The sequence below is a fragment of the Anabrus simplex genome, chromosome 7 (assembly GCF_040414725.1).
Source record: "Anabrus simplex isolate iqAnaSimp1 chromosome 7, ASM4041472v1, whole genome shotgun sequence".
In the NCBI taxonomy this organism is placed as follows: Eukaryota; Metazoa; Arthropoda; class Insecta; order Orthoptera; family Tettigoniidae; genus Anabrus; species Anabrus simplex.
Window position 1 is genome coordinate 21,380,183 of NC_090271.1, and position 11,918 is coordinate 21,392,100.

At 40.8% G+C, this 11,918-nt stretch overlaps 1 protein-coding gene across 1 annotated transcript; it reads left to right on the top strand.

Moving 5' to 3' along the window:
• Positions 1-3,553: 3,553 nt before the first annotated feature.
• On the top strand, positions 3,554-9,696 carry LOC136876867 (cuticle protein 18.6). Its single transcript, XM_067150627.2, has 2 exons — positions 3,554-3,912; positions 8,566-9,696. The coding sequence occupies exons 1-2, from the start codon at positions 3,565-3,567 to the stop codon at positions 8,956-8,958; spliced, it is 741 nt and encodes a 246-aa protein (XP_067006728.2). The 5' UTR covers positions 3,554-3,564; the 3' UTR covers positions 8,959-9,696.
• The last annotated feature ends 2,222 nt before the right edge of the window (positions 9,697-11,918 follow it).

Below are 11,918 nucleotides of genomic sequence, written 5' to 3' on the forward strand. Positions count from 1 at the left end.
TCGTAATTTGAATAAGTTTGAACATTGTGCGTCTATGCCTGCCATGTAGCGGAGAAATTTTGTCGCAGCCTAGTCGCAAAAAACCTCGCATAGAGCAGGCAGTATAGGAGGATCGAGACGGCGGTGGTTGAAAAAGAAAGTTAGTGACGTCATATTTGTCCTTACCGTAGGCCTTGATCGCCAAAGATGCTACTACAAGTTCAGTTCCTTTGACGTAGAGTTGCAGTTCTCCTTTATATAACATTGAGTTTCATTACTCAAAGTCATTTCATGATTATTACCTTTTCGCAAAGAGAAACGTTTCTTTTTACTGCTCAAGTAATACCCTATGTTGCCATTGTACCGCTCCTTCTTCATTGAACTACTTACAATAATCCCCCCCCCTTCTTTCTTACAATCTGCTTTACGTCGCGCCCACACAGATAGGTCTTAGAGCAACGATGGGATAGGATGGTGTGAAAATGGGAGACCACGGAAAACCCTCAACTACCTCCCGAATGCAAGCTAATAGTTGCGTGTCTCAACCCGCACAGCCATTTGCTCGCTACGATAATCTAATGTGTAGATTCTATGTGCTGGATTGTCTTCATCAGCCGGAATAGGTTATAGAGATAACATGGGATCTGAGTATATTTTGTATATTGTGCTTAAGTAGCGCAATGGAGAGTTCGTAGTTTTTAGTACTGACATTGTACGTAATAAGGTGCAATGTGTTCAGCACGTCTAGTATCAAAAATGTAACGGACATAGTCATTCCGAAGTCTCTGAAATTTTATATTCAGTGTATCAGCTGAAAGAGACTATGGTTGCCCAATTGTACTTCCACTTGAAACAATAGCCACCATCGCCACCCACACATGATCCACATAATAATAATCGTGGCGTGTGGCCTCCGGGGAGGCCTGGTGCAGGTCCTTTCATAAAAGGCCATTAGGCGATGATGAAGACGACACATATACCAGTGTCCGTGCCGGGGGAATTAAGCAATTATGGTTAAAATTCCCGACCATGACGGGAATCGAACCCGGGACTCCTGTTACCAAAGACCTACACGCTAACCACTTAGTCACGGAGCCGGACATGATCCACATGAAAACCACGTTCGCGTGATTCAGATTCCAGGTAAAATTGTATATCCTGTGCCTACAAACCTGATAGCATCTGGCAGGTAAAACTAGAAGCTTTGCTTGCTTGGACTGTAAGCAACCGAGTCGAGCCAATCACACGTCTACTGGGATTCCATCATTACCTACCCAGGCTCTCGTTATTACCGTAGCAATGGTTTAGCTTTCAGAGCAGAAAATCAATTTCTAATGATAATCCGTTAAAAATGAAAGTGTTCGTGCTTTAACAGGCAGTCGTGAGGTGGGTTGCGCGTTATTATAGATTAATTTGCCTTACAGTTGCTGAAATGCACCTGCAACAGTACTTTAGATACTGCCACATATCCAATGATTGTTTTTTCTGGTAATAACATATTTCAACAAATTATCGTCTAACGGGGACACTGCACCTTGTCTTAAATTATACTCCTTCTTCTTCTACTTTATCGGTTTACCCTCCAGGGTCGGTTTTTCCCGCGGAATCAGCGAGGGATCCCACCTCTACCGCCTCAAGGGCAGTGTCCTGGAGCTGCAGACTCTTGGTCGGTGATACAACTGGGGAGGACGGCCAGTACCTCGCCCAGGCGGCCTCACGTGCTATCACCGAGTTCGATAGTTGCAGTCGCTTAAGTGCGGCCAGTATCCAGTATTCGGGAGATAGTAGGTTCGAACCCCACTGTCGGCAGCCCTGAAGATGGTTTTGCGTGGTTTCCCATTTTCACACCAGGCGAATGCTGGGGGTGTACCTTAATTAAGGCCGCGGCCGCTTCCTTCCCACTCCTAGCCCCTGTCCCATCGTCGCCATAATACATATCTGTGTCGGTGCGACATAAAGCAACTAGCAAAAAAAAAAAAAAAAAAAAAAAAATCACCTGCTATGCTGAATAGGGGCCTTTCGGGGGGATGGGAATATTGGAATTGATAGACAAGGGTGAGGGAAGGAAGCGGTCATGGCCTTAAGTTAGGTACCATCCCGCCATTTGCCTGGAGGAGAAAAGGGAAACCGCGGAAATCCACTTTCAGGATGGCTGAGGTGGGAATCGAACCCACCTCTACTCAGTTGAACTCCCGAGGCTGAGTGGACCCCGTTCCAGCCCTCGTACCACTTTTCAAATTTCGTGGCAGAACGAGAATCGAACGCGGGCCCCCGGGGGTGGCAGCTATTCACACTAACCACTACACCACAGAGGCGGACGTCTTAAATTATACACGAGTTTAAAAGCTATTCTTGTTCGGAGACCATGTGTTCTAGCTTCACCTGCCTGTAAGGTAATGTGTTATGGGATTTAGGGAACATGGAATCTGTACCACGTTATGCAACACGTCAGCTATTGTTGCAAACAAATTATCTAACAATAGTGTGTCACATTTCCCTTGGGTGAAACCAGATGATTATAAACATAGCTTTCAATAAATTAAACTCAAATAATTAGTATCGATTAATTTATTTGCATCTAACGAATCGTTTTCGAGAGACAAGTGTAGGATTCACTACATGGCTCTCTAGAGTGTGATGAGACATCCTTCTACGGTATATGCGTCTCCGTAAGAAAGGTACCTGGAGGATATGACAGAGATGACCTACAGTGCAGGAAAACATGATCGCAGACAGGAACAGTAGGGGGAGTTAACCTGCGCCAGCGACCGCACGTCATGTGGGAATAATAAATCTCAAGAAGAAGAGGTTTAAGTAAATCGCTCATTTGAGAGAGAAGACCTCGATTAATTTAAATTGTACCATGGGCCAATGACTTCAATGTTAGGCCCCTTTAAACAACAAGCATCATCATCATCATCATCATCATCTTAATCAAATTGTAGCAATATGCATTTGACCTCACGACTACCTGTTAAAATTTTAATTTTCAACGAATTATTGTTGTTTGAACTTATCTTTACGCTCTCAAGACAAAATAGTTACCTCGACAAGTACATTGAATGTTATCCTGCAGGCTAAGTTCGTAACTGCCGCGTAATCAGGCTGAATTAGGCTTAGATGGTCTTGAGAGTTCAAGCTCGTGATTTCGATCCTAAATTTGTCCGTAGCAGCTTGAAGGTACTCAAATAGACCAAATCAGTGTCGGTAAATTTACGCATTCAAAACATGAGACGCGTTGTCTCATAGAAATTCAGAAAGTTTACAATGCACCATTACACTTTACCTCGCCTTCAGAACACTGGCGTAGGCCGACAATCTTTCGTAAGAATTTGCTCTCTTTCATTTGGATACTCACCTTCTCCGCGTGGGGAGTGAGAGCCAAGCACACGGCGTGGTATAGTGCTTTAGAACATACGATAGTGATGTTGTGCCGGTGTTTGGTCTGCTATGAAACAGACCTGGATGGCTAAGTAGATCTACAGGGGTGAAAAACTGATTCCATGTGTTTAGTCCGATATTTTAGACTTCTTGCTCTGGCTTATTGTTAAACTGTGGTTATTTCTCCAGGATATCTTCCTGCTGATGACAGCGGCTGTAGCAGTGACCTTGGCAGACCTTCCAAGGCCGGGTGTGAAGTACCTATCACCTACAGCCGACTACATGGGTGATCTGTACCTGCCCCCAGCACCTCGTCAGTCTCCAGGGTACAGGACAGCGTCACCTGCTGTTGGAGGGTTTGGAGTGTCCTCAGGTGCACACGTGTCGTCAATTGGAGGGTTTGCCTCACCGGCAAGCAGTTACATCTCACCTAGAAGAAATACGTATGCAGCCCCAGTACCACCAAGAACAGCTTCATATACTGCACCACCTACGTCTACGTCAACAGGGTATGCAAACCCAGCATACAGGACAAGCAGTGCAGGATTTCTGGTAAGTGGTAAAGAAATTCCAGATTACAGTACAACATAGAATGTGACAACCGAATAACATATGAAGGCTAAGAACTAAATTTAGTCAGAGAGATGGAAGTTCACGTTCCCCGACTCGCCCGCTGGGCTGTGGAAAGGTTCGTTCTTCAGAGCTACTGCCGTGAATAGCGGCTGCCTGGCAGAGGCGGTAAAAATGTGCTCCGTTCACCTGAAAGGATGTGGGTTCGACCCCCCTGTGAGAGAATGGAAATGAGATTTTCAGTTCTGGAGAGGTACGAGGTCCTCAGGTGCACTTAGCCTACAACAGAAATGAGCACAGATTAATTACTGGGGGCGAAGGTCATAAGACATAGAGCTAACCATATTGATGACCCACCCCTCTTAACTTTTAATAGAAGTACGGCATTCTGACCCTTCGAAGAATAAACCTATCCGGAAAAGAAAGGGAGAGTAACAAAGAATTTGATAATAAAACACTTCATATCAACAACAATAACGAAATGTCAGATCAAAATCTCGACTTTAGAAAACTAGTCATTGCCGTCAGCTAAGCCAGGGGCTGCAGATACAGCCATCCTGAGCCGTAGTTGACATGCAGTAGGTTGGCCAGTTTCTTTCCTTCTGTATGTCTCTTCGTAAGAACGGTGGTTGGGCGGTGTAAAGAAGGATATGACGGAGATGAACCTACAGGGAAAAGTCGTCGCAGACAAGAACAACTGGGGAAAGACCATTAAAATAACCATTCAGGGGCTTTTTCAAAATTACCAGTGAATAAATGAATTACATCGTACTTTCATTAAAGCGTTCGTTAAGTAACTAAAACTGTGATCTGAAAGTAAACAGACTGACCTTAATCGATAGATCTCTGATGGAACTCACTGGTTGTCGGTTCAATCGAGTTTCACGTATGATTATTGCGGTCAGCTGACAGATTTGAGGTTATGTATGGCATTTAATGTCGAGAGCGTTGGCAAACAATATCGGAACTTTGAAACTAGAAACGGAATACATATTTGTTAAAGTGTTCTTTGGAGTCGTAAACTTCTTCTGAAAGTGATATAGACGACATAATTTTGTTTCATGCATAGAAGAAGCGAAAAGTGCATATTAAGAACGCGAAGTTCGTAACTAACAAGCTTCAAAATATGACGAGATATAGTTCAGTTGAGGTTCCGACCAACTCCTAACCCTTTCCTATCACATCGGCGCCATAAGACCTACCTGTGAGGTAAAGCCAATTGTAAAAAAAGAGACTTAGGCCTACTACCTGCAAAAAATACTGTTGGAGTTTAACACCCCCAGTATCCCTAGTTTAGTGTTGCAGTCACAGTTTTTGGGGTCGCCAGGCTGAATGGTGACAATTCCAGTGGCAGTTGGAATCGTGTTCATGATAGAGGCCTGTATAGCCAGACGCGTAAATACATACATGTATTATCTACTTTTATTATTAATTTGAAATGATTACCTACTCATCAGACAATCAGGGTTGCCACAAGGATGAAGTTAAAAGTGAAACAAAATAATCTAACACTTAAACTTGAAATTAAACGCGTAACAATAACTCTGAAATTACAAAACGACAAAATCAATGATACAATGGAGGAATCTACATTAAAATCACCCTAAACGTAGGTAATTAAGAGGTAATAGAAATACTAACAGTAAACCTTCAGAAACGTACCCCAGCAACGGTAATAGATAAATAGGCCTACCGGTAGCAGATTATAAACAATCGTCCATGTAAACTACCCTATGGTAAGTGGTAGGCTCGAAAACTAAGTAGGAAACCGGCGAAATGTTTTTTGTTCTTCTTGTGGGTTAAACCGTGTTGTTGTTTTGTGTATATTCCGTACAGTTTGTCGAGGTTTCTAATACATTGCATTCTTTGTCAAGGCGACTGAAATACCCCTACTCGAACCGAGTTAATCAGTCTCCCAAGCATCAATCACAAGAACTAAATAACTCTACACACCGTGGAAGATTCACTTCTAAGACGGCGAAGTGTTTCTTTATTCAGCAGTCGCTGCAAACTCATTATAACAGCTTTGATGCTAGACATTGGAAACATCTGATGGATATCCTGAAGACTTCAAAAACGCGCCTGCTATCGTCGAAATATGAAATTCGCTGCTTGTTTAATCATCATGCCTTTGCTGGCAGGACCTAGTGTTTACAGTGCACTATGTCTTCTGGTATGGGCTAGATAAATTTTGTTACTTTCATTGATTTGTCTTTGTCTTATCCTTGGCTTTGACAAAATGAAAGTGACTGAGGTATGAGCGATGCTAGTAATGCCATTCCTTCTGCAGCCAGTCCCTGCTATGAATAGTGTGAAAATGTTGCTCATAGGGTTGGTTGGTGTATGCATTTCAGTGGGCTTGGCAGGCTAATATGTAATAGCAACGTCTGGCTCGGTGAGGAAAGCAACGGGAAACTACCTCACTTCTCATTTCCCTAGTACGCCTCTTCAGTGATGTCTAGGCCATCTATGACAGCTGATGGCAGAGCTGTTGAGGATCCAACCAGCCTTTGGGCTGAAGACTGAACATACATACACGTCTAATCATCAAGTTTTGCACAGAATTTCACGTTAATTTCTGCGAGAAACTGGAAGAAATTTGTATTTTACGTATTGTGGAGAATTTGTTATTGCATTGTCAAATCAAATGTTAATAGGAACATAGTTTTATGTTTAAAGCCGTAATTGAAGTATAAAGAGCGATTCAGCTAAGTTATCCATCTCAAAATTCTTCTGATTCGATACAGAAATATACCGGTACATTCTGTTTTCAAATTCTTAAATTGTATTAAGGGACTCATGAAATACTGTCATATTCTTTTCGATCACATACGTACTTAGCGAGAAACGGGTAGCAACTTTGTTTCTTTAAATGGGAATATACTAATTTCACCCAATACAACAATTAATAGTCGAGCGACAAATTCAGTGATGTGCTTACTTGGAAATCAGAAGAGTACGTTTGGAGGTTTCAAATGTGTGGGTATTAGAGAGAATGGGATACGCCACTCGCCTTGAGATTGGGCGTGTAGTTCTGGTGCTTGACTCCCGTCGTCTTACAGATGTTGTTTTCCATAGGGAACCTGAAATATTTGTCCCGAATGAGTAAATTTATAATACCAATATAGTTGGTCCGTTATTGGACATTATAAATTTTCCAGCTCATTCCTCGTTGCCAGCGTTACGCCCCAGTGTGCTAAGTTGGGCCCATCAGTTGGTAAGTAGCACACCTACCAAAGCGAATGGCTAGTACATTCTATGAGAGGCCACTGCGTAGGCTACTTGGAGTCACCGGCAGTGCCAATGGTTTCCTATGAGAATCAACATCTGGATCATCCGATGGCCAAACAGGCATACATTTTAGAAAATGAGACAAAGTCTCTCATAGTGCACTGACACTGCCGGTGGCTCCAAGTAGCCTACGGAGTGGCCTTCACGGGGCGTAACCTTTAAGGTAGCCCGCCCCTCCCCTTCAGGGAGGGGAATGAAAAAAGCCTTCACGGTATGCACTAGCCATGCGTCTTGGTAGGTGTGCTATTTACCAACTAATGAGCCCAACTTAGCACACTGGGCCGAAACGTTAGCAACCAGAAATTAGTTAGCTGCAAAATTTATAATGTCCACTAACGGGCCAACTATATTGGTATAATGTCGTGTTGATGAACACACATACCTCGTCATTATCTCGAGGGGGTTCGGAGAAAAATAAGTATGGGGTAGTCCTACAGCATTTCGGAGTTGCAAAGCTTTCGTTTCATTGCCGTTGAATAAAAAAAAAAAAAAGCAGATAACACCATGAAATTGTAATAATTTATTTAAGAGCTTTGTTGTCCTTCTCATGAGTACAATGTATATGACATGAATTCAACAACTTCAAAATCCAATGAATGACATGGTCATTTGAAAGAAGGAATTGCAAACTTAATAGAAAACATTATTGTTTGGCTCTTTAGTCCTCCTTAAAGCCAATATGTAAGTTCGTTGTACGTTAGCAGCAGGCAGTGGGCGAGTTGAAATAATAAGTCCTGTACTCTTTCAGTGCTGGTGAACCTGAGAAATTTGACTTAATATACGCATTAAAATTTACAATGAAATAAAACTCGCCCATTTAGTTTCTTGTGAGCGACTCTTCTAATTTTAGTCGTACGAGTGTAGCTGACAATCAAACATTTTGACAAGCAATATACTGTCGTGTTTATCAACAACGCGTGAGTCATGCAGGAGGACAATGCACTGGACATCACAGCGAGTGGCACGTCTCTTTATATCTAATACCCACACATGTGAAACCGTTTAATATCTCCGAAAGTACTCGTCTGATTTGCAAGTAAGCACATCACAAAATTTGTTGCTCGATTCTTAGCTGCTCTATTGGGTGAAATTAGTATAGTCCCATTTAAAAGAACAAAGTTGCTACCTGTTTTTCGGTGATTCCGTATGTGTTCGAAAGGAGCCCCTTAATACAATTTAAGAATTAGTAAACAGGACGTCTATAGCTTTAACGGATCAGAAGATGTTTGAGGTGGACAACTTAGCTGAATCAGCCTGTACATGTCCATTAAGGAATGTTAGAAATGCATATTGAGATATAAGAGGACGAGACCAATGTCATTTAAATGTCCAATTTCGTTCCAGAATGCTGGTGGTTACGGAGGTGGTGGAAGTGCTCAGCAAGAAAAAGGAATGCCCTTCGACTTCGCTTACGCCGTCAAGGATGTCGATTACGGCACTGACTTCTCACATAACGCCGCAAGTGACGGTGATGTCGTTAAGGGCGAGTATCGAGTTCAGCTCCCTGACGGTCGCTTACAAGTGGTGCGCTACTCGGCGGACCGAGAAACGGGTTACCACGCCGACATCAGCTACGAGGGTGAAGCACGCTTCAGCCCCAACACTCAGACGTCGTATGGAGGGAACAAGTACTATTCTCCCGCCAACATCTACCGAGCAGATGCCCCCAGGCGAGGATTTTCTTCTCCACCTTCCAACGCTTATTTACCCTCTAGTGTTAACTATCCCCCTGTTTAAAACTTACAGCATACATTTGTAATGTTGGTAACACATCCTTATGTATTGAGACGGCGGTATACAGAGTGATTTAGCAGTCAATGACCATAATGCAACGGCTACGGAGAAATTCTTGGGAAACATTTTTGTTACTAAACACCAACTTTATCGTACGGCATATGCCGCACAGAACAACCTCTAAACAATCCATTGGCATTTATACTTTGGCTCATATACTTTATAACGTTATGGATTTTTGAAGAATTTCAGGGAAAATTACATTGAATCGTATTACTTACTACCCATTGCCAACCCAGCGTCCTTGAATTTCCCTTGCCAAATCTCTTATGGTACCTACCAAAGTCATAAAATACGATGCATGGCAAATCAATTGAAATAAACCTTCTCAAACTGTTGTCAAACCTTTGGGGTGTGTTACCTACTACAAAGCGAGAGATGACTATGAAATACAATTGCTGACCAGTCTCAACGAGCTTACAACCTGCATTTTAGTGTACAGTAATGAAACATATCTGAAAGTATATTTAATTTTTATGTAATGAAGTATAAGTATTGAAGTAACGATAGTGATATATGCAAATTTAGGAATGTCTTGAGATCTGTACAAGCTTTGGTGTTTGAGTCACTCGAGCATTGAAAATTATACCTGGATATGTAAATGGAATATATGTAAAATAATAAATTAACGAAGATAATCCAAGCAGTTACCAGGCATAAAACATAAAAATTATGTTAGAGTAAAACCTGACAATTTGTTTTGAAAATCTTCGTCTTATCTGAACATTGTTCATAGATCACGTGTGTGAGGAGTGTGAATGAAGATATTGAGTCAGCCTTTTTATTAACATGTAGGATATATTTCATTGTCAAAATAAATGTCGGTGGTATTTGAAGCATTTCAATAATTAATATTAATTTATAATAATATAATTATCCTACATGTTAATAAGAAGCCTGTAGGTGATAAGGACTTCATGTGTGGATGGTTTAATTATATTTTATCTGTACATTTTATTAGTGTAAATAAAGATTTTAATCGCATTTCACATTTTCTTTCTTTTTCATTTTGTCTGACGTGCTTGGTAAAGATTCTTCACGAAGGTTTTTCGAAAAGCTTAATGTTTGTGAATTTGTATTTCAATAAATGGAACTCAAATATTGATAACGAACGGTTTATTTGTATTACTTCATAGAGCATCTTTGGCGAACAAGGCCTACGGTAACACTCGTAGAACAGATTTTATGAGACCTAGTGGAATTGTGACTTGTAACGAATGAACTAGTAGCCTACTGTAGACTATTTGTTTTGTGAAACAGGGCCCGGTACAGGGTAACAGCATGGCTCAATAAAGACAACGTATAATCACTCGTCATTTTGGTTCTTAACTTGTTCTCTGTCAAGAAGTCAACGAAGTGGACCATTGTCTGTTCAATATCGAACTTACATTCTCGATAGATTAATAGTTAATCAGTAAGACATTTATAATAATAATAATAATAATAATAATAATAATAATAATAATAATAATAATATATTTATTATCGTTCCGTTGCACTGACTTCTTTCTTCTGTTCTTCTGTGTAGGTTCTCTTGTTCTTCTTCTTCGCAAGTTCTTCCCCAGTCTCCTGGAAACCCTTGAACTCCTTCACTTTTTGTCTAAATTTGTTTCTGTCCAGTACGTCCTCTTTTTCTACTCCTATCCTGGCCAGGTCAGTCCTTACTTCCCGAAACCATTTTGGTTTCGTCTTCCTTAGGCTGAAGAAGTTGAAAATCCTTTTTGTCAGTCAGTTGGTGTCCATTCTCAGTAGATGTCCATAAAATTGAAGCCTTCGCTTTTTCATCAATACGACGACTTCCTCTGTCTTCTGGTATAGTTCTTTGTTGGGTCTAAGTCTCCTCTCCCCACCTTTCATTTTCGGGCCCAAGATCTTCCGGAGCATTTTCCTCTCTTTCTTTCTGATGTTCTCTAGATGTCCCTTTCCAATCATGTCCAATGTTTCTGCTGCGTATAAGCATTCAGGTCTGATGACTGTGTCCAGATGTCTTAATTTGGCTCCATATGACAAAGCTTTCTTGTTGTAGGTGTCTCTAGTGAGCTGATACGCTGTTTCCATTTTTCTCGCTCGTTCTATCAGAGCTAGCTTCTCTGATCCATAATAATAATAATAATAATAATAATAATAATAATAATAATAATAATAATAATAATAATAATAATAATAATAATAATAATAATAATAATCATAATAATAATAGTAATAAGAATAATTTTATTATTATGTCATATTATTCATATTATATTATTTAATACTAATATTATTATTTTTATATTTTGTTCGTATCGGCCTGCTAAGGAGCACGTTATCTTCTCTCTGCTTTGATCTTTGCCCAGTGTTCCTTCATTCGTTGCCGATGTTTCTCTTTTCTTTCCTCCTTCCACGTCTTTCCCGTCTTCAACTTCGGCCTTTCCTGAAAACCCTGGTAGCCTTTTAGTTTCCTCCTGAGTGGGTTGCGTTCTTGTACATCTTCATAAGTGATCTCCATCTCCTGTAGGTGCCTCTACACCTCCTTGAACCAAGTTGGCTGGGTCTTCCTATATTTAAAATAGGTAAAGATCTGGTTCGATAATCGTGTGGGTTTCAGTCTAAGCAAGTGGCCATAAAATGCAATTATCCTCCTCCGCATGATATCAGAGATCTCCTGAACGTGAGTATACAGCTTATGGTTATGCCGACGTCTATTCATCTTTGTCTTTAATTGGACCCAGAATTTTCCTTTTTTCTTTCTTTCTTTCTTTTTTTAAATACCAATTTTTCTATCACGCCTTTCTTGTTCATAGCAAAGGATTCCGTTGCATATATAGTCTCTGGTCTTAAGGCAATACAATAATGTCTGAATTTTACGTTCAAGGATATGGACTTCTTGTTGTAAACATCTTTGGTCAGTTGATAAGTCATTT

Excerpts from the sequence above, each read along its gene's own strand:
- LOC136876867 (XM_067150627.2), top strand. The coding sequence starts at position 3,565 with ATGACAGCGGCTGTAGCAGTGACCTTGGCAGACCTTCCAAGGCCGGGT. Across the intron at positions 3,913-8,565 it reads CAAGCAGTGCAGGATTTCTG|AATGCTGGTGGTTACGGAGG; the intron begins GTAAGTGGTAAA and ends ATTTCGTTCCAG.